This window comes from Delphinapterus leucas, chromosome 18, assembly GCF_059928025.1.
Source record: "Delphinapterus leucas isolate spDelLeu-1000000601 "Yukka" chromosome 18, BTC_Dleu_Yukka2, whole genome shotgun sequence".
NCBI lineage: Eukaryota > Metazoa > Chordata > Mammalia > Artiodactyla > Monodontidae > Delphinapterus > Delphinapterus leucas.
The window spans coordinates 54,258,776-54,281,793 of NC_143146.1; the positions used below are offsets into that span (position 1 = coordinate 54,258,776).

Below are 23,018 nucleotides of genomic sequence, written 5' to 3' on the forward strand. Positions count from 1 at the left end.
CGTGTAGGGGATTAGTTCTTAACCCTTTTTGGGCCACGGACCCTTTGAGAATTGGATGAAAGCCTCAAGCTCCCTCCTTAGGAAAATGTTATTATGTTTGTTTATGTTGGACCTTTGTTAATGAGACCCATGTTGGACCTTTGTTAATTCTTCCAGATTAAGAACTTTTGCTAAAATGGAATGTAAGTAGATAAATGGGAGTTTAATGAGTGAGAGAAAACCATAATGCTCTGCGTTTGTAAAGCAGTTTACTGTTCAGAATGAACTTTAAAATAATTATTTGATCCCTTAGCAACCTTATGAAATTAGCTGTATATATTGATATTTCTTTATTCCTAACTTAGGTTAAATAATTGAGGCTCTAGGAAATTAACAAGTCACACGAATGATAAGCAGCTTCTCTCCTGAGTTGGCAAATATTGTGCTTATTGAATGTCTGCTGTGCTAGGCCCTGTGCCAGGTAGTGGGGATGGATATGATAGGCTTGTCCTTGAAGGGCTCTTGGTTGAGTAGAACCGTCTAATTTGTAGACATTCAGTGTGAACCTATATATATTTAGTCTCCGTTCAGCTCTGTTTAACTCTGCGTTGCTGATTTTGGGGGGAATACTGAGAAGTATTTCATTAAAACGAAAATATCAGTATGTTGTAATTTCCAGGTTTAAAAAATAACCTGATCATCTGACTTTAGTTCCCTGACCAGGGTTGAATTCGGGACTGGCAGTGAAAGCGCTGAGTTCTAACAACTGGACCAACAGGGAATTCCCTTCATCTGACTTATTTCATAGAAACTGAGTATTATAATAAAACATGATGTATAGGGAATGGGCATGGATCGTAGGAAGAGAAACTTAAGTTTAATGCGAAGAACACCTTGAGGTCCTTCATATGTTAAACACTGCAGAGGGCAACTAAGTGAAATTGTGACTGCTTACATATCTTTCGGGCTTTTTATGATTTTCTTTTCAAAAGTAGACATTATTGACATAAACGTAAGGGATAATTTTGTGGTTTTGTTTTTAAGCATTTTTTTGAGATAACCGACGATCAATTTGACTTCCATACTTATTGCATGAGAAAGATGACCCTTCGTGCCTACGTTGACCTTTTGAGATTAGAAGATATACTCAGGAGACATGCCTTCTATTTCAAGGCCGCTAGATCAGCTATTGAAATATATTTGAAATTGTATGATAATCCCTTGACCAATGAAAGCAAACAACAAGAAATAAATTCAGGTAACTGAAAAGGGACTTGCTTAAAGAGATTTGAAAAGAACACAAAATTTCAGAACATCATTAACATAATGATGAAAAAGTATATTATCAGATGGATGTGAAGACAACATTAGATAACTGATAATACCCAAAAAAGTGGGGGGAAGACTTAGAAAAAGTCGACAGGATGATGTCCTGTAGCTGATGCTTCTAAATTACCCTAATGGAATGACCTGCAGTCATTCTAATTTTTATCGTTGGTAGGGCCCATTCAGGAAAAATAGAAATGTTTATGGGCTGTATTTTTTTTTTCTTAAATAGGAATTGAAGATAGTTTTGAGCTTTTTAGGGGAAAAAATATATATTTGTACAACTTCGAATACCTACTTGATTGAAAATAATAATGCCAATGAGAATATCTGTATAGAGCCTTTTATTCACTAAAATGTTAATATCTAAGAATATTTGAGAAATAGCATGGAGGCAAATTTCTGATCAGATCACGGGTGTTTATGTGCATTGCACTTATCCTTGATATATTCATATTCCAAGAGGATAGTCATCAGCCCCACTTTATACAGTTTGGGACTTGAGCCTGAGAGAAGATGATTTGCCTAAACCCATGTATTGTGTAGGAAGCAGAACCAGGCTAGAATTGGTTAATTTTAGTTGATGCAGCATTTGCTATTGCATTTTGTGTGCCAGGTTTGAGCTAGTCATTAGGAGTACACTTTCTAAAATCTTCTATATAGTTGCCCCCCAAAAAACTATACTAATAGTATGTATTGAATAAGAATATGAGGAAATTGGAAACATTGACTCAGAATTTTCATTCATTTGGATATTTATAGAAAACCTGTCAGCCAAAGAATTGAAGAAAATGCTTAGCAAGCAGAGAAGAGCTCAAAAAAAGGCTAAATTAGAAGAAGAGAAAAAGCATGTGGAAAGGGAACGTCAACAAAAAAATCAAAAGAAAAAACGGGATGAAGAAGAAGAAGAAACCAGTGGTCTCAAAGAAGAACTTATACCTGAAAAATTAGAAAGGGTGAGACGAACTTACTGTCTTTACTTGGTAAAATTTATGTTATTTCATTCTGTTCTGACCGTAAACATAATGTATTTAAATCTGTAAATCAGAAGCTATTTGTAGTATTAGCCAAGATCATTATGATAGTCATCAATTGTTTTTGAGTGATAATATGCAAATTTTGGCTAATGCAAATTATAGATAGAATTGTAGTTGTGGTAGGCAGAATAATGGCCCTCCAAAGGTGTCTGTGTTCTAATCCCTGGAAACTGTGAACATGTTATATTTCATGGCAAAGGGAATTAAGGTGGCAGATGGAATTTAAGGTTGTACTTAGCTGGCCTTTAAATAGGGAGAGTAGCCTGGATTATCCAGGTAAGCCCAATGTAAGTAGTCACCAGGGGCCTTAAACGTGGGGGAGGGAAGCAGGAGAGGAGGGCTGAGTGGTGGGAAAAGGACTCAATCCTCTGTTGTTGCTTTGAAGGGTGTGGGGTGGGATCCACAAGCCAGAGGGTGTGGGCATCCTTGAGAAGCTGGAAAAAGGCATTGAAACATACTCTCCCTTAAAGCCTCCAAAAGGAAATGCAGTCCTGTTGACATTTTGATATTAAGCCCAGTGAGACCCATGTTGGACCTTTAACCTACAGAACTACAGGATAATAAATTTGTGTTAGTACAGTAAAGTTTTGGTAATTTGTTAGAGCAGCAATACAATTAAATATGGAAGCATTTCATATACCTTGCTAGATAATGTTTTAGCTACAAAGAGAATAGCATCTTATCTCCAGGATTTTCTCAAAGTGTTAATAGTTACTTAGGAACCAGATTTAGGGAAATATTTCCTATTTAGGGAAATAGCTTTCTGGTTTATTCACTATGAATCTAGTATAAGTATTTTAAATTTGTCCTTTTTTTCAACTATGTAGTGCAATTATATTTGCCTCCTTTAAATGTTTGTAGTTTAAGGGGCTTGGTAGCATAATGGTACTTGTAGTATAATGGTACTTGTAGTACCATTTCATCAAGTCTGTGGAATAATTTCCTGTATTTTTTTTTGATTTTTATAAAATTATCTTGATTTTATAATCAGAAAAGCAATAGAACTATTTCCGTTTTTGAAAAGTATTGACTGTTTATAGTTGATAGTTTAAAAATTTTTTCTTGCTTACTTGGTTATATGAAGAGAACTGTCTAAATTACTTCAGCTATGTACTAATATAAAATTTGGGGGGAAATTTGAGTTGTGTAAACTGCTTTTTAAATACAATAATTTTTCTTTCTGTTTCAAAATAGATAGAAAATCCATTAGAAGAAGCTATCAAGTTTCTTATACCTCTTAAGAACCTTGTTGCTGATAACATTGACACTCATCTATTAGCATTTGAAATATATTTTAGAAAAGGTAATAGTTTGAATTCAGATTTTAATCCTTGATTTTATTGGTGGCCATATTCAATAGAATCTTTGTGAATTAGATCTATTTTTGTTTCTTAGAGTTTCATTTCAACCTTCCACAAAGGCTCTTAATTCCTTTTTCCTTTGCTACTCAAAACTTTACTGAGTAATAAATTAGAATATTATGATCAAATGAATAATTTGAATAGTCGTACAAGTTGTTTACCTGAATCAATTCTTCATGATTTTTCAAGCATTTCTTTAGAAAATAATATTATTTTTGATAACCAAAGGCAGCTTTGAATTTTGCTTTTGAATGTTACAGGAAAGGTAACACTTTGTTACTGGATTTTAAGTGAGGCTAAAATAAAGTGAAGAAAAAACATACATAAATATTGATGCTGTTACTTTTATAATTTTTTCTGACATAGGGAAGTTTCTGTTAATGCTGCAGTCTGTCAAACGAGCTTTTGCCATCAACAGGAATAACCCATGGTTACATGAATGTTTAATTAAATTTTCTAAATCTGGTAAGTATAAAAAAGGTTATATTTATGTAAAAGTAAATATAACAGTTCAGCTGTCTTCCATTAAGCTGGACATTAAAGAGATTTATAACAATGTAAAGCAAAAAAAGTATAATGTTTATAGTATTTAAATGGAGATTTATCTATAAAATGAACATGCTAGCAAAGATATGTTAGAAATTAGTGCATTTTAAGCTAGAATGTATTTATATTCCAAAGGAGTAATACTATTTTTATTATGTAAAATATATCAAGTTTAATAATAAATATAAATATTTCAATTGATTTTGTTTCAAAGTACAGACCAAAAATTTTATAAACTTCACATGTTCTCTTTTTATAGTGTCTAATCATAGTAATCTTCCAGACGTTGTGAGCAAAGTTCTGTCTCAAGAAATGCAGAAAATATTTGTTAACAAGGATTTGGAAAGTTTTAATGAGGATTTTCTCAAACATAATGCTACCTCTCTTCAGCATCTACTTTCAGGTTGGTATTTAGTTCCCAGGGTTAAAATGTTTATGGAAAAAAGTTAGAATGTGACGAAAAAGGAAAAGTTTGGAAAGATTATCATCCTCACTAACAGAGAAAAAGAAATGAACACAATACCATTTTGACCTTTCAAATTAGGAAAGATTATTTTTAAACACAACCATACAAAACCTGCGGGATGCAGCAAAAGCTTAGTTCTTAGAGGGAAGTTCATAGTGATACAGGCCTTCCTCAAAAGAAACAAGAAAAGTCTCAAATAAACAACCTAACCTCCCACCTAAAAGGAAAGATTATTTTTGTGTGGGAAAAGGAGACTAGAGTATGGGAAAATGAGACTAGAGTATGGGAAAGATGTGGTATATAAGCACTCTTGTATTTTACTGCTGCAGGTGTGAACTGCCCTGGCCATGTAGGAAAACAATTTGTCATTCTTACCAAGAGCTTCATTACAACTGTGTCTTTTGCTGTAGTCACACATATTTGTGTAAATAATTTTAAAGAATTAATCCAAAGCAAAGAAAGAGCTTTAAGGGCAAAGATATTAACTGGAATTCTCTGTGTAAGGATGGGGAAAAGACTGGAAACATATTTAATGATGTCCAGTAATAGGGAAAACAGTAGTAGGTTCATATAAAATGACAGGTAGTCATATAAAGTAATATTTATTCAAAAGATTTGTAATAACAGGGGTACTTTTGTAATATATATGCAGAATTAACATATAATCTCAGCTATGTAAAAATACACATGGCATAAAAGCTGAAAAGAAGCATCAAAGCTTTAATTGGTTGACTTTGGATGTTGAGGTTATACGACACTTATTTTTTCTTGTATTTTTTATTACTGTATGTATTTTGTGTTTGTGGGTTTGTTTGTTTTCTTTTTCACTTTTTGGCCGCACCTCATGGCATGCATGTGGGATCTTATTTCCCTGCACCCCCTGCAGTGGAAGCGTGGAGTCTTAACCACTGGACCGCCAGGGAAGTCCCCGTATTTTCTGTTTTGAGGATTTACTGTATCCTGTCTTGTTACAGGCAGGATTTTAGGCAGCATATACAAATTCATAAAATGACAAGATGGCAAAATGGAAACTGGAAAAAGATTGTGGAAAAGCAGTTGGGGACAAAATGAATGGAGTACATAATATAATTAACTATGCTCCTACTTTAAATATTTTAACCTGAGCTTTCTTGTTGTAAAGGGATACCGCTTGGTTGTGACATCTATGGAAAAAAAGTTAATTCCTGTGAAAAATTACAGCAAGGGCAAATAAGAATTTCTCTTCAAGAACACAGAATAATGGAGGGAGACATTTCTTTATTATAATAATGGGAAATGCCTTTCTAAACATCATATGAAATTCTAAGGAAAAGATAATTTTTGCCACATTAAAAAAAAAAAGCCATAAAGTCAGAAGGCCAAGTGGGAAAAATACATTAGATATGTAACTAATTAAAAGCTAATAATATACATACTACTCTTATAAATTAACAATAGAAATATAAATTAAAGCCCAATAGAAAAATGAGCATAGAACATGGACCATGTAATTTATAGGGGGAATATAAACTGGATTTTACTTTAAAACAGCTTTAAAAATTATTTTCTTCGTGAATATGCAAACATTTTCCTGTTGTCCGTCTGTCACACTGCTCTCTTTTGTTTTAAAATATATTTATTTATTTTTACTATGTTGGGTCTTCACTGCTGTGCGTGGGCTTTCTCTAGTTGCGGCGAGCGGGGGCTACTTTTCGTTGCAGTGCACGGGCTTCTCATTGCGGTGGCTTCTCTTGTTGTGGAGCACGGGCTCTAGGTGTGCGGGCTTCAGTAGTTGTGGCACGTGGGCTCAGTAGTTGTGGCTCATGGGCTCTAGAGCGCAGGCTCGGTAGTTGTGACGCACGGGCTTAGTTGCTCCGCGGCATGTGGGATCTTCCCGGACCAGAGATCGAACCCGTCTCCCCTGCATTGGCAGGTGGATTCTTAACCACTGTGCCACCAGGGAAGTCTCTGGAACCATGTTTTAAGTCACTGATAAGTATAAATCAACTCAAATGTAAGACATAGGAATGCACTCATTTGGTAATGTCTTGGTATTTCAGGTGCTAAAATGATGTATTTTCTGGACAAGTCAAGGCAAGAGAAAGCAATTGCTATTGCCACTAGACTGGATGAAACCATAAAAGATACAAATGTAAAGGTAAGAGTTTTCACACACTGATTCCCAGAGATTGTGGATACTGAGTGATCTAACAAAACATATCTTTACAACATAATTCTTGAGTGGCCCTTCGGAGTTATGTGTAGATTTGGATCTCAGCTCTTCTACCAATTATGAGCTGTGTCATGTTAGGCAAGTTACCTTTCTTAGCTTCCTTTTCCTCATTTATAAAGTGAGGATGAAAATACTGTCTATCTCAGAGTTGGTGTTAACTGAAATAGTAAACTGTGAAGTGCTTGGCGTATAGTAAGCACTCAGTAAATGGGAACTATTGTTATTAATAAAGGACACTTTCAGTGGTCACAGTTTCAGAGACTCACTTTTTTTAAGTATTAGAATTCTATCACCCTTTTTTTTTTTTTTTTTTTTTGACTGTTGGGTCTTCATTGCTGGGCGCGGGCTGCTCTTCATTGTGGTGTGCAGGCTTCTCATTGCAGTGGCTTCTCTTGTTGCGGAGCACGGGCCCTAGAGCACGCAGGCTTCAGTAGTTGTGGTGCTTGGGCTCAGTAGTTGTGGCGCATGGGCTTAGTTGCTCTGCAGCATGTGGGATCTTCCCGGACCAGGGATCAAACCTGTGTCCCCTGCATTGGCAGGTGGATTCTTAACCACTGCACCAGCAGGCAAGTTCCCTATTGCTTTTTTAAGGTTTTGTAGAATTGATTTTTTAAATGTTCTTTTTTTTGTGGTGATTACTTATTATAGATAGCAAGAAGTTATTTTAGAGTGTGGCATTGTTGGTTTTCTCTTGCTTAATTAACAAATTGCATCTTTTGATTAAAATAGTTATTAACCAGAGTTTTTTTTTAAATAATTTTTATTTTTCCCTTGTTTAAATAGACTTTAATAAAGGTTTCTGAGGCACTGCTTGATGGCAGCTTTGGGAACTGTAATTCTCAGTATGAAGAATACAGGATGGCCTGTCATAACCTGCTTCCTTTTACTTCTGCTTTCCTGCCTGCTGGGAGCGAAGTCGGCGGTCATAGCGCAGCTCTAAACCACACAGCTAACTGTGATGTCTTGGCAAGTGAAATTTGAAATCCCATAGAAAGTTGACTTCTGTAAAACTCAAAGTTGAATTCAGATCAGGGTTTCTTTTCCAGCTTGTATGTTAATATAGATATGAAATGAAGTACAGTTGACCCTTGAACAACATGGGTTTGAATTTCGAGGGTCCACTTATATGTGGATTTTTTCAATAGGAGATACTACAGTACTATGCGATCTTCAGTTGGTTGAATCCAGGGATGCAGAACCTCAGATAGGGAAGGACTGCTTATACAGAGGGCCACCTGTATGTTAAATGTGGATTTTTGACTGCTTGGAGGGAGGGTCAGTGCGCCTAACTCTTGCTTTTGTTCAAAGATCAACTGTATTGGATAGAATTTTTAAATGGAGTATGCTGTAAGCTTATTTTATTCTTTATCCGACTATGCCAATTTACATTAAAAGCTCTTAAAATTACCTGTTATATACTTGTACAGCTTTCTTAAACTTTTGAATTATCAGCATTGTGATTGGTGCTGTCACTTCGTATCATAACTATAATTTCTTAATTAACCTAAGTTGCATACAGCTCTGCTGTATTATTTTTTTTAGATCTGGGTTTCGTTTCAGAATCTTATGTTTTGATCCCTTATTGGTTTGTTTTGTTATTGTTTGTTTGCTTTTTATTAAAGCACATCAATATTAAAGTGTTAACTATATGTCAGAAGTGATATGGAACTCCTTTTGACGGATACTTATTTAAAATTTACTTCAGTTTGACCTTTTGTCCACCTTACTTTTTTTGTTATTTACCGTTTTCCTTTTTAATAGCCGTGAAAATGCTATTTTCTGTTGAACAGGGGTACTCCAGTTTTATATTGATGATTCAGAATATGGGGATCTGTTTGCCTCTTAATCATGGAAGTTCACTGGTAAATTTGCTGCATATCTAGATCAGTCTTAAAGACCCCCAGGCAAGAGTTATGCTTTCTTGGCTAAATTGCTTTGCGTTACCAAGTAGTTTGTATATGAGTGCTTCAAGGGAGCATAATAGGGTAAAATACAAATTACAATGAGATATTCTTACTCTTATAGCCATGCATTGACTATTAAATACATTTTTATATCAGCAAAATGAGAATTTAAACTATCAGCTAGTTTAACTATTAAAATATAGTATTGTTGAGCAATATTTTGGGGGGGGTAGTAGCTTTTGTTCTGTCTTGTACAGAAAACAGTAATAGAATCATTGAATATGTTTCTTTCAGAACTGTATAAATGTCTGTAACATTAATACTTCCTTTTAAAGGCAAATATAAATTCAAAAGGGGAGATTTTATTTAGAGAAACAATTAATTAAAATGGTTTTCCTTCACTCTGAGCTAATATTTAGATTCATAAATGTTGAGAGAAAAAAACTTACTGTAAAATAATGCCAACCTATGTAATGCTATAATAAATTATTTTGTACACAGTTGCTTATTTGTGTTTGTGTTGTTTCACACTATCAAAATATTTTTTTAAGGAATTCCTTTATTTTCTTTATTATTATTTATTTATTTATTTTTGGCTGTGTTGGGTCTTCGTTTCTGTGCGAGGGCTTTCTCTAGTTGCGGCAAGCCAGGGCCACTCTTCATCATGGTGCGCGGGTCTCTCACTATCGTGGCCTCTCTTGTTGCAGAGCACAGGCTCCAGATGCGCAGGCTCAGTAGTTGTGGCTCACGGGCCTAGTTGCTCCGCGGCATGTGGGATCTTCCCAGACCAGGGCTCGAACCCGTGTCCCCTGCATTGGCAGGCAGATTCTCAACCACTGCGCCACCAGAGAAGCCCTGTCACAATATTTTTGCAAAATGTTTTTTCTTTGAGGGAGTAAAAACTTAATTATCTTAGTTTTTACAAGTTTATTTTAAAAAAATAACCAACTACCAATATATTCTAGTGCCACAGCAGCTTGGCTTCTTTTCAGAGTTTTAATAATAATAGAACTAGGCTATCTTGTTACTGAATATCCTGGGAAACATGTAATTTGTCATGTTACTTTCAGCAAGATGCCATTTCTATAAAAGATGCCAGTTAATCATAATTAATATGGAAATTGTGCTTTCAACAGCAGTCTTTAAAAAGTATTTCGTTCGGATCATTTGGAGTTTCTGAAATATATAGGGTGGATACAGTGGAGATGTGAGAAGTTAGGTTTAAGGTATGGAAGGCAGGATAAAGAGTGACACTGGGATTAGTGAGATCCAGTAGTATATTCCTCTGTGTATAGAGGTTGTATCTATTCTCCTACCTACTCCCATGCCACTTTGAGTATAAAACATTGTAAACCTGGGATGTGCTAGGGATCTTTTTTAGATAAGAGAGGCAGGGTTTTGTATCATGTCCCTCCATCCCCTACCTCCAGCCTACCCCCAACTTTTAGTTTTGGAAAGCTAAAAGAGAATAATGATAAACCTAAAGGAGAGGCATCTGAGAACTAAGTACTAAGTGAAGCCTCTAGTCTCAACACAAAAAGTCCTTTGTTGATCTTGCCAAGTTTATCAGAACAGATAGGAAAAGACAAAGATTCAAGTGACAGTGTGATAACTTCAGAATTTGGCTTTTTTATTCTGGGCGTGTCTTTTTTTTTTTTTTTTGTGCAGTACTCGGGCCTCTCACTGTTGTGGCCTCTCCTGTTGCGGAGCACAGGCTCCGGACGCGCAGGCCCAGCGGCCATGGCTCAGGGGCCCAGCTGCTTCGCGACATGTGGGATCTTCCCTGGACCGGGGCACGAACCCGGGTCGCCTGCATCGGCAGGCGGACTCTCAACCACTGTGCCACCAGGGAAGCCCGTCCTTAGACATTTTTTTAAAGCTCCCTTTAAGGAACTAATTTTGATGTTGAGACGCTCTATCCTGGGAGCTGATAAGATAGGAGGTGAGGGGTTTGCAGACCGTGGGGTGGCTGTGCTGGAGGGAAGTAGCAGGAGGATCAGGGAGACCATTCATTGCTTTATTTAGGAACATCTTCCTAGTTCTTCACAGATCTCTTCCCAGCACATGATCTGAGACCAGGGCATTGAGGAAAGAACACAGGTTTTGGAGGAAGACGGGCATTGCCTTTCAACTTGGTTGGTGATGCTCTTCAAGCTGGATGACTTTGGGCAAGTCATTTCCCCACCGTACCTTGTTGGTAATAGCCTGCCTCTGCTGTGCAACAGTCTGTAAATGGGAGCTGTTTGCTTTAGTTTAGTAAATGTTTGAATCTCTTTTTTATTTCTCTGCAAGGTAGTTTGTTGGAGCCTTCTGAGCCCAAAGAAGAAATTGCTTCTTCAAAGCTCACCCAACTTGAATCGGAAACTACAGCCAGCTCTTCCAACGTCCACAAATGCCCTGGATCAGGACTGTCCCCAATACAGTGGCTGTGTTTCCTGAACCAAAGACCCAGGCTGAACCTCATAAATCATATTAAAAATTGTGAATGGTTATAGGAAAAGGATTATGAAAAGATAAATATTCAATGACTTTAGGTAACAAATTTAGGGTTTTGATACAATACATAATTATTTAAAATTGGAACCAGCCTGGAAAATTCAACTTGCGGGTTCTAACAGGTCATCTTCATATTTTTCACAGCACCTGGGTACTCAGATAATGAAAAAAGAGAAAGAAACCAAATTCAGAGATATATGGAGAGAGATTAAAAATCCCAAGGCTCTGAGTTTCTGGTCTCCTTTATCTATAGTCTCTATTGTTTGGAATATAAACAAATCTATTGCTAATAATTCTTTTTTTCATTTCTAATATCCTACTGGTCTTATTTATTTATTTATTTAAAAAATTTTTTTGGCTGCGTTGGGTCTTCGTTGCTGTGCGCGGGCTTTCTCTACTTGCGGTGAGCGGGGGCTACTCTGTTGTGGTGCATGGGCTTCTCATTGCTGTGGCTTCTCTCGTTGCGCAGCACAGGCTCTAGGCACGTGGGCTTCAGTAGTTGTGGCATGAAGGCTCAGTAGTTGTGGTGCACGGGCTCAGTAGCTGTGGCTCGTGGGCTCTAGAGCACAGGCTCAGAAGTTGTGGCACACGGGCTTAGTTGCTCCGTGGGATGTAGGATCTTCCTGGACCAGGGCTCGAACCCGTGTCCCCTGCATTGGCAGGCGGATTCTTAACCACTGTGCCACCAGAGAAGACCCCTACTGGTCTTTCGAGTAACTATTATCACTGCCCATATCCACCCTTTTCAATACATATTATGAAATCCCCCAGGCTAGCCTGTGAGGGTCCTTATGAATAATGGCGCCTATAACAAGTGCTACTCTCTAGGTTATATGCTACTTTTGTTATTTACTTTAAAAAATTATATTTTTTAAAAGCCATAGCCTGCCTTGTTTCCACTTCATCTTCTGTTTTGTTATTTCTTGTCCTTAAAATCTGGTTGGCAAAAGTGAAGGGAAAAGATGAGAAGGAGAGCCACAGTTGGGAGGGTGACTGGGGAGGAGGTGGCAGGGGGGAGTGTGGGGTGTCGGGGGAAGAGCCCCTGCTTTGGAGTCCTAAGAACTGGGCTGCACCTTTCACTCAGTCTTGTGCTGCAGTTAGTGTTTTTGTTTGGCTTTTCTCATGAGTAAATTGTTTACATTAAGGACTAGTGCAGAGAGAAAATGGGGTAATACATGCAGAAAGTCTGTTGTGTCCTGGTAGATGTTTAATAAATGGCTCTGAGGTTGAGGGGGAGAGGGGAGAAAGCCCTGATTTGGAGAATGTGCTGGTGTTGTGGTGCAAATACTCCTCTTATGGCTGTTTTCAAGCTGCCCGTTTAGCGTCCCTGAATACAGAGTTGGGAAGTTGGGAAGAGAAGCCACAGTAGGCTCTTTGGAGCCTGGAGGAGCCAGCTCCAGCACACCACTGGAAAGTGTACCCCAAAGAGTTTGAAAACCCCACTATCCTCATATAAGCAATTGTGTTAACAGTAAATCCTCATAGAACCACAAAAAAATCCATGGCAGGTTCCGTGTTGCTAATTTTTAGTAGCACACAATAGGAGTTCAGCAAATGGGGGGTCAACCAGTGATTGAGCGCATGCAAGACCTCTATTAATTTCCCAAAGGAAAAGCAGTTAGGATGGGGAAGAAGAGCAGGAAATCTTAATAATGGCAAAAGCAACGGGACTTCCCTGCCTGCGCAGTGGTTAAGAATCCGTCTGCCAATGCAGGGAACACGGGTTCGATCCCTGGTCTGGGAAGATCCCACATGCCGCAGAGCAACTAAGCCTGTGCGCCACAACTACTGAGCCTGTGCTCTAGAGCCCGTGAGCCACAACTACGGAGCCCACATGCCACAACTACTGAAGCCCGCATGTCTAGAGCCCGTGCTCTGCAACAAGAGAAGCCACCACAGTGAGAAGCCCGCGCATGGCAACAAAGAGTAGCCCCCGCTCACCACAATTAGAGAAAGCCCGTGTGCAGCAACAAAGACCCAACACAGCCAAAGATAAATAAAATAAATAAAAATTAAAAAATAACAGCAAACACCCACATTTAGGATGTAATTTAAGCCTGTTGTTTGAAAATAGGTTGTTGGGGGATTTGGTAACAGGCCCTGGAGCCATGCATCTTGAGGTCACCACTTCACATTTTTCAGGGATGTCAGTGACCCAGAAGGAGCCTAAGTGAAATTGAAGGGGGAGAGAAAAGCATCTTGTCTGTCTTGATACAGAGATCTGGCTTTAGAAGGAAAATCAAAGATGGAATCAGCAAGGGTTAGTACGTTAGAACTGGGCGGGTAAGTGCACTCTGGAGCTGTGGCCAGGGCTCCGGAGACCAAGTCTTTACTTTAGCAGCAATTTGACCATGCATCCCTCCATCTGTTTATTAATCTATCTATTCATCATCCATCCAATCAGGGTCTTCAGTTGAACAAAGTAATTTAAACTTGAAATACTTTGGGAGCAACAAATACCTCTTAAATACATTTTAAATATAATTTGGTACATCCGGCTACATGATAATCAATTAGGCAATTTTAAAATTCTTTATTATGGAAAATTTCAAATATACAAAAACGTAGAGAGAATAGGATAAAAAAAACCCATGTACCCCTCACCCAGGTTCAACTGAGTGAAATGAATTGGGGAAGGGTTGAGAAAAGGGGTCCATGTCCACTTGACTTGGCCCCAGCGGCTGCCATTATGATTTCATCTGTTCCTCTATCTCCCCCAACCCATTTATGGAACAGTATGATTCTAGTAATGCTGTCCTTTCTCTGGTTTTTCTCTCCTCTATAACCACCATACCATTACCACCTCACATGAAATGTTTTGAGATTAAAGTTTCTACAACACAGGAAAGAATGAGATAATGCCATTTGCAGCAACATGGATGGACCTAGAGATTATCATACTAAGCGAAGTAAGTCAGAAAGAGCAAGACAAACACCGTATGATATCACTTATATGTGGAATCTATAAAAATAATGCAAATGAACTTATTTACAAAACAGACTCACAGACATAGATAACAGTCTCATGGTTACCAAAGGGGAAGTGGAGGGGGAGGGATAAATTAGGAGTTTGGGATTAACAGATACATTATATATAAAATAGATAAACAACAAAAACTGTATAGCACAGGGAACTATATTCAATATCTTGTAATAACCTCTAGTGGAAAAGAGTCTGAAAAATATATATATATATATCTCCTTCCCCTGAACTCAGACTAGATATATGTAACTAAATCACTTTGCTGTACACCTGAAACTAACACAACATTGTAAATCAACTATAGCTCAAAAAAAACCAAAAAGCAAAATGCTTACACAATACAGGAGAGAACAGTAAACTTTAAAAGGCCACATGCTTCCAAAGGGATTTGTCAGAGGCAATCTTGTAAGGGTACCTACCTTCATGGATGTAAACTGTACAACAGGATGGTTACGACTGTACACTTTCCAGTCAAGGCTCCAGAAAGACTTTCTCCTGAGTGTTTTCAGCCCCCAGGTTTTTCTGACCAGTTTTAAACCGCTCTGGTGAGCATGTCGTCTACCTCCATCCACAGCTTCTCTGGTCTGTCGGTACCTTTCTTAATTAACAACTGCCAACTAGGAGAGTATATAGGCTCAAGGCTAGGGTCAGGATTTCATGTGCCAACCTGAATCGTAAATACAGGACCTAATGGGGGGTGGGATGGAATTGATTGTTTTAAAGAAAGAACACCAAGTTTCTGATATCTGTTTCCATTCTGCCTTCTCCCCCTCAGGCCCACCCTCCACCCCACTGTGCATCTTAGCTCTCCAGCCTCTCCACCCATTGGTCTTCTAGAATATATGCTTTCTTTCCTTCTCTGGCCACTATTTCTCCATCCTTCCCCTGGACTCAGATTAGATGTCACACCTTGGGACCCCCTCCTGTGCGGTTCATCTCCCCACCTGGGCAGAGAGGTTCTAGGTATGGGATCCTGTATCCCCTGTCTCATCTGTACCCCACCTTGCCTGGCGCAGTCCAGAGGGAAGGGCTCAGTAACTCTTCATGGCAGGAAAGAGCTTGTGGTTTTTCAGGAACTGGTTATTCTCAGCTGGGATTTTCCAGCCCTCCTTTCTGCAGCCCACAGGTAGCCTGGGTACCTTGTTTCTGCTTCTTAGTATTTGTCACCAGGGGTTGGGAAGAGGATGCGAGTGGCACAGACCATGGATGGTGCTACTGTCTTTAGGAAGGTTGAATCTTTGGCAGTGTGTTTTTTTTATAGTAATTTCTTATATTTATTTTTTATTGAGAGATAACACAAATTTTAAGGGTGCAATATGATGGATACACATGCACACACACATATACATACACACACACACGTGTGTGTGTGTGTGTGTGTGTGTGTCTAACCACCAGTCAGGTCAAGATATAGAACACTTTCTTTTTTACTGTCTTGTTAAATGCCATCATATATTTAGACTTTTTTCGCAACATGAAAATCAGTTAACAAAATCTGACTAAATAGTTGATATTTGTAACCTGGAGGATTACACTCTGAAGACTTTTATTCATATGTTCGTTTGTAATTACCTTCATTGGCCAGCCTCTAGAATGGACTTTTAACGTTAATTAAGGAGTTTGCCATTTCAAAGCTAGATATTTTCTGTTGGCAGTGTGTTTGGATTTTCCATGTTTTTAGCTTTTTTCTCCTGTCATTCATAAAACCAAATTCCCCGAACCTTGAGAGGACCTTGGGAGTGGTTGTCAGAGGATGTGTCTTCAGGAATGGAAAATTCACCAAGGCCAGTCTGTCAAAACAGAAGTGACAGAAGCCATAGAGACCCAAGGCAGGTCTATGAGAGCAGTCCCCCAACTGTGTGCAATGGAATCTCCTCTCCAGGGAGATCCCAATGCCACTAGCATCCCATATTTTGGGAAACCCTGCTTGGGTATTGGATTCTCTGTTTTTCTGGAATTGGTGAGAGGGCACTCACATTTCTTTATGCCTACCCTCTGTTGAACTGCCTTCCATATACCTCAATATTAAATCCTCAGACCACCCTTTCGGAAGGGACAGCTGAGCAAACAGTGTTCTGAAAGGCTGAGTAACTTGCCCAGAATCAGGTGATAAGTGATGAGCCTGCCATCAAACCCACAGTGGGCTCCCCCGTCAGCCCAGGTTCTTTCCATTACTGTTGATGCTAGTGATACAGAGAAGGGTTTCCCACCGGGCGGGACCCACGCTTAGGGGGCATAGGGAATTCCCTATTTGTTCACTCATCAGGAGGCCCTGATTCACCCCAAATCACTCAGTGAGACAAATGTTTCCTTTTTAATTCCTTCTTTTTATCCTTCTAACTTGGAACATCTCCATTTGGTGCTGGTATATCCCTAATAACTCTCTAATACTGAGTTCTCTTTTTATTGATAACAAAGAAAGGAGGCCTTTAGCAGTTATCTGTATCTCTAACATTTTATAGGGTTGTTTTGTTTTCTTAGTATTTATATTTATGTTCCCCTCTTTTTATGGCAAATAATAGTAGCTTTACACTTACGGTAGTGCTATAACGTTTTCTTTTAAAATAATTTATTTTCCTGAAATCAATTCATCAAAAAATGAATTGATTTCAGGAAAAGTTAGGTAATAAAAGCAAAAGTTCAAGTGCTGGGTCAACTAGGTAGCCACATGCAAAAGAATGATGTTAAATCCCTTCCTCTCACCACACACAAAAATTAAATCAAAATTAGACACATCTATTTGAGCTAAAATTATGAAACTCTTAGAAGAAAACATAGAAGTAAATTTTGAAACCTTAGATTAGGCGATGATTTTTTAGATCTGAAGCCAAAAACATAAGCAATAAAAGAAAAATAACAAATAAATTAGACTTCAGCAAAAGTAAAAAGTTTTGTGCTACGAATGACACCATCAAGAAAATGAAGAGACAACCCACAGAATGGGAGACAATATTTGCAAATTATATATCAAATATGAGACCTGTATTCCAAATATATAGAGAACTCATAACTTAATAATAAAAAGAGAAATAACCCAGTTAACAAATGGGCAAAGGATCTGAATAAATATTTCTCCAAGGAATATATACAAAAGGCCAATCAACAAGCATATGAAAAGAGGTCTGATATCATCAGTCATCAGGAAAATGGAAATGAGATACTACTTCACAACTACTAGAAAGGCTATATTGAAAAAGATAAGGACAAGTATTAGCAAAGTTATGGAGAAACTGGAACCCTCATACATTGCTGGTTAGACTATAAAATGGTATAGCTGCTTCGGAAAACGTTTTGGCAGTTCCTCAAAATGTAAAACATAGAGTTGTCATTTAGTTCAGTAATTTCACTCCTAGATAAATGAAAACATGTGTCCACACAAAAATTTGTACATGAATGTTCACAACAGCATCATGATAACTAAAAAATGGAATCAGCACAAATTTCCATCACCCAGTGCATGTATAAATAAAACGTAGTTGTGATGGTTGATTTGATATGGTTACGTGGCCGGGCCATTGTACCCAGATATTTGATCAAAGATTATTCTGGATGTTTCTGTGTAGGTATTTTGGGGGTGAGATTAACATTAAATTTATAGACTTTGGGTAAAGCAGATTATGCTCCATAATGAGGGTGGGCCTCATCCAATCCATTGAAAGCCCAAAGAGGATAGAAGACTGACCTCCCCTGAGCAAGAAGGAATTCTGCCCATAGACTGCCTTTGGACTTGAACTGCAGCTCTTTCCTGGGGCTACAGCCTGTTAGCCTACTCCATGAGATTTTGGACTTGCCAAGCTTCCAGAATCATATGAGCCAACTGCTTAAAAATAAATCTCTCTCAGGTGTGGAGAAAAGAGAACCCTCCTTCACTGTTGGTGGGAATGTAAATTGGTACAGCCACTATGGAGAATAGTATGGAGGTTCCTTAAAAAACTAAATATAGAGCTACCATATGATCCAGCAATCCCACTCCTGGGCATGTATTTGGAGAAAACCATGGTTCAAAAGGGTACATGCACCCCAATGGTCATTGCAGCACTGTTTACAATAGCCAAGACATGGAAGCAACCTAAATGTCCATCGACAGATGAATGGATAAAGTGGATATGGTGCATATATACAATAGAATATTACTTAGCCATTAAAAGAATGAAATAACGCCATTTGCAGCAACATGGATGGATGTGGAGATTACCATACTAGGTGAAGTAAGTCAGACAGAGAAAGACAAATATCATATGATATCGCTTATATGTGGAATCTAAAAAAATGATACAAATCACAGACTTAGAAGAAAACTTATGGTTACCAAAGGGGAAAGGTGGCGGGACGGGGATAAATTGGGAGTTTGGGATTGACATATACACACTACTATATATAAAATAGATAACGAACAGGGACCTACTCTATAGCACAGAGAACTCTGCTCAAAATTCTGTAATAACCTAAATGGGAAAAGAACTTGAAAAAGAATAGATATATGTATACATACTGAAAGTAACACACCATTGTAAATCAATTATAGTCGAATATAAAATAAAAATTTTAAAAGAGCTCTATATATACATATACACACATCCTGTTGATTCCGTTTCTGTGGAGAACCCTGACTAATACAGAGATATACCTATATAATGGAACATTATTTGACAATAAAAAGGATTGAAGTACTAATTCATGCTAAAACATGGATGAATCTTGAAAACATTATATGAGTGAAAAAAGCCAGCCACAAATTATATGATTCCATATACATGAAATGTCCAGAATAGGCAAGTCCATAGAGACATATAGTAGATCAATTAATGGTTTCTTAGGGCTGGGAAGTGTGCTTGCAGGTAGGGGCCGGTAGAGGGAGAGGAATGGGGAGATAATGCTCGTGGGTCTGGCCTTTCTTCTGTGGAGGATGAAAAGGTTCTACAATTAGTTGATGGTGATGGTTGCACAACTCTGTGAATATACTAAAAAACACTGAATTGTATAAATGGTGAGTGTGCAATTCAATACAGCTATTTTTTTAAAAAAGTACAAGTAAGCAATAGAGTGAAGTTCATGAAGAGAGTACAGAAATGTCCAAAATGCTGGGAAACACTGAACTGGAGCCTCCGGTTCCTCAGAGAATCTCGTGTACCTCTCCAGAGACACACTGTCTGTACACGTTTCCTTTTTATTCCCCGTTGTGTTATTCATAGTCACAAGCAAATCAATCCAACTTTGGTCTAAACTAGTAGCTGCATTACTCAACCTGATTAAAAATATAAGGGCAAAATATAGGTTGGCTTATGAAATAAGCCAGATGCTAAAGAAGGAACCTAAAGTACATGTTGGACCACTGCCTGGAAGAAGGAAGGAAATTTATGTTACGAGGGAGGTTTATGTGATATTTCATGTTCTGAGTGTTTCCATCCATGAACAAAGAGCCTGATCGGCTTCTCATCCTACAATGGAGACAAACAGAGCTGGTAGGGCCTGGCTGCATGGACAGCACCCTCAACTGTCTCTGAAACTCAGTGCCTAGAGATTTTCTGGAGAGTTGGTGCCAGTGTATTTCTGAGTGACCACCGTCTATTCCCTCAAAAGATATATTTTAAAAAATGGATTCAGCGTAAAAATCAGTTTGCTGGGGTTCACTTGCGTATTAAGTAAAAACCTTTATTAAGTAGCCAAGCTTTCTTGGGTGCCACCCTCTTCTCCCGAGAACCATCTAGCACATGCTACCCAACCCCTCACAGCCCCTACCGAGTGGACAGAAAGTCTGTGTGACCCCACCTCACTGACCACAACTGATTCTACCAGGGGTAGGTATCTGTATCTGATCCACATTGGGCCAATCAGACCCTCTTTTCAAGGAATCTGTGATTCAGATTTAGAGATTAGTTAATGTTTCCTAAAGGAAGTTTAGAGTGACTTCTAAAATTTTTCATTGTAAGCATATGGAATTGCAAAGGATGTTATTTCCTGGGTTCCATAAATACTTACATTTTATTTTATTTTATTATTATTTATTTTATTTATTTATTTTTGGCTGTGTTGGGTCTTCCTTGCCGCGTGTGGGCTTTCTCTAGTTGCGGTGAGCGGGGGCTGCTCTTCGTTGCGGTGCGCGGGCTTCTCATTGCGGTGGCTTCTCTTGTTGCGGAGCACAGACTCTAGGCGCGCGGGCTTCAGTAGTTGTGGTGCGTGGGCTCAGTAGTTGTGGCTCGTGCGCTTTAGAGTGCAGGCTTAGTAGTTGTGGCGCACGGGCTTAATTGCTCAGGGCGGCATGTGGGATCTTCCCGGACCAGGGCTCGAACCCATGTACCCTGAATTGGCAGGCGGATTCTTAACCACTGAGCCACCAGGGAAGCCCAATACTTACATTTTAGAATAAAATCATCATGTCACTCTTCTACCCATATCCAGCAGTATCTAAATTCATCCCTTAAATGTATCCATCCATCATCCATTAAAAAAAAAAGAACAAGCACTATGTTAACAGCAGGACATTTTCCATCATTCTTTTTTCCCTTTAAACCTATGTTTCCATTCCAAATTGTCCATTTTTTATTGATCACAGCATCTTAATTCTCCAGAACAAAAATACCTATGTAAATTGAAATGTTAAAATATGCAGTGACCATAGGGTTTTAAGTGTATTAAAAACAAGTTAAGTATGCTATGTAATTTCATAAGTATACAACATAAAGTAAAATTTTATTGGCCTTTTAAACTTTTAATTCATGTGTCCAGTGATAAATATTATATATTGATGAATATCACATATTCCTACTTAATCCCCATATATAGTAACTAACTTTGTTCAAATAAATGTGCAGAGGAGTCTGGAAGTAATTTGTATACTAATGTCAGTCAATTTTTTGAAATTCTTCTCGGTTTTATGCCAAAAATCACTCAGTGATCTTCCATTAAATATTATTTTAAATGACCTGTCGGTGGACAACTCTAATAGCTGCTTCTTCAATTTTGATAGAAGCAATGAAATAAAAACTACCTGACTTGCCCAGTAGCAGATGCTATCAATACCCCACCCACATCCCCGAGGCACTTAGCATTTCAGTACGTGCACTAAGCATTCAAATACATATATGAATAATCCTTTGAAAGCTTTCACTTTGCCCGAGTGTTCAAGGAGATAAGCATCAGGGAGTTAATACCCTTGGGGACAGCCTTCAGTCAATGACAAACGAGATTCTGAGCATGAATACTACAGCTTCCCTGACTCAGAACCCTGAGGTGTGTTCTACACCATCTCCCCAGAGCTCTCTATGGAAGTGAACCCCTGTTTCGCACAATGGTAACTCATTAAGGTACTCTGTATTGGCTTCCTTCTCTTCCCCGTCAATCTTTTCCCACTCTCCTGCTGATGCTTCCTGGGATCACCTCCCTAAAAAAGAATTTGCACTCAGGTCTTGATCTTGACAATGCTCCTGGGGTAACCCAGCTGCAGTAGGTTGAATTGTGGCCCCCGAAAAGATATGGATATGGATACATCCTAACTCCTGTAACCTGTGAATATGGCCTTATTTGGAAAAATAGTCTTTGCAGATATAATTAAGAATTGTAAAATGAGATCATGCTGGACTACCCCAGAAGAGGGGCCTTAAATCCGAAGACAAGTGTCCTTATAAGAGAAAGACGAGGAGACACAAAGGCGGAGAAGGCCACATGAAGACAGAGGCAGAGATTGAGTGATGCAGCCACAAGCCAAGGAATGCCTGGAGCCACCAAAAGCTGGAAGAGGCAAGGAAGGATTATTTTTCCTTAGGAGGGAGCTGGTCCCGGCTGACATCTTGAATTTGGACATCTGGCCTCCAGAACTGTAAGCAAATAAATTTCTATTTTTGCAAAGCCATCAAGTTTGTGGAAATGCTTGTTATGGCAACCATGGGGAACTAATACACCAACCTAAGACGTTCCTTTAGAGTTATTCATTTTCTCATCAACACCACTATTTTAAATTGCCCTTTGTAGGGTGCCTGGAGATTTTTATACCGAGTGGCAATGCACCATTGGAAGATTCAGACGAGCGAGAGGTCGAGTTCCCAACCCTAACCCCAACCCTAACCCTAACCCTAACCCTAACCCTAACCCTAACCCTAACCCTAACACTTTTCCTAAGTGGGAGAAGCACTATTGAGAACAGGGAGGTAGAAATACAGCACCAGTGTAATAGTTTGACCACACTGCTTCTCTGGCAGAACAATTTTTTTTTTTGCGGTACGCGGGTCTCTCACTGTTGTGGCCTCTCCCGTTGCGGAGCACAGGCTCCGGACGCGCAGGCTCAGCGGCCATGGCTCACGGGCCTAGCCGCTCCGCGGCATGTGTGATCTTCCCGGACCGGGGCACGAACCCATGTCCGCTGCATCGGCAGGCAGACTCTCAACCACTGCGCCACCAGGGGAGCCCTGGCAGAACAATTTTAAGAAAGAAGACAAACTCAAGTTGAGGATCTGAATATTAATTCCCGAAAAGTTGCTGAGAGCTCATCAACTAGCAACTCACTTTGCTACGTCCAGTTTGAAGGCCGTTGCTGTCGGGAACAGTGAGGCTGGCTTTTCTGGAATTTGCAAGGTGGATTTATTTTCCTCTTATCCCCTCATCCCTGCCTCAGCCCAGAGAGGAATGACCGTCCCCAATACTTTCACTTCCTGCCTCGCCCTTCATCCCTTTTCTGGCTGCTTCTTAATAGGAGAGTGGTTTATTGATGGCTA

General features: G+C 38.9%; 1 protein-coding gene across 11 annotated transcripts in view; it reads left to right on the plus strand.

The window, feature by feature from the left end:
• Nucleotides 1–23,018, plus strand: part of NAA16 (N-alpha-acetyltransferase 16, NatA auxiliary subunit) — an 89,758-nt gene that overhangs the window by 56,505 nt on the left and 10,235 nt on the right. For 8 of the 11 annotated variants that reach the window (XM_022574926.3, XM_022574928.3, XM_089899489.1 and 5 more), the window contains 7 exons: nucleotides 1,024–1,237; nucleotides 2,068–2,261; nucleotides 3,537–3,645; nucleotides 4,070–4,168; nucleotides 4,509–4,652; nucleotides 6,755–6,852; nucleotides 7,711–9,334. In XM_022574926.3, coding sequence (XP_022430634.1) covers nucleotides 1,024–1,237; nucleotides 2,068–2,261; nucleotides 3,537–3,645; nucleotides 4,070–4,168; nucleotides 4,509–4,652; nucleotides 6,755–6,852; nucleotides 7,711–7,908 — 1,056 coding nt within the window. In that variant the 3' untranslated portion in view covers nucleotides 7,909–9,334. Of the gene's footprint in view, nucleotides 1–1,023; nucleotides 1,238–2,067; nucleotides 2,262–3,536; nucleotides 3,646–4,069; nucleotides 4,169–4,508; nucleotides 4,653–6,754; nucleotides 6,853–7,710; nucleotides 9,335–11,123; nucleotides 12,302–23,018 lie in introns of those variants that run through there. The other 3 variants (XM_089899488.1, XM_022574929.3, XM_022574930.3) reach the window with 3 other exon arrangements.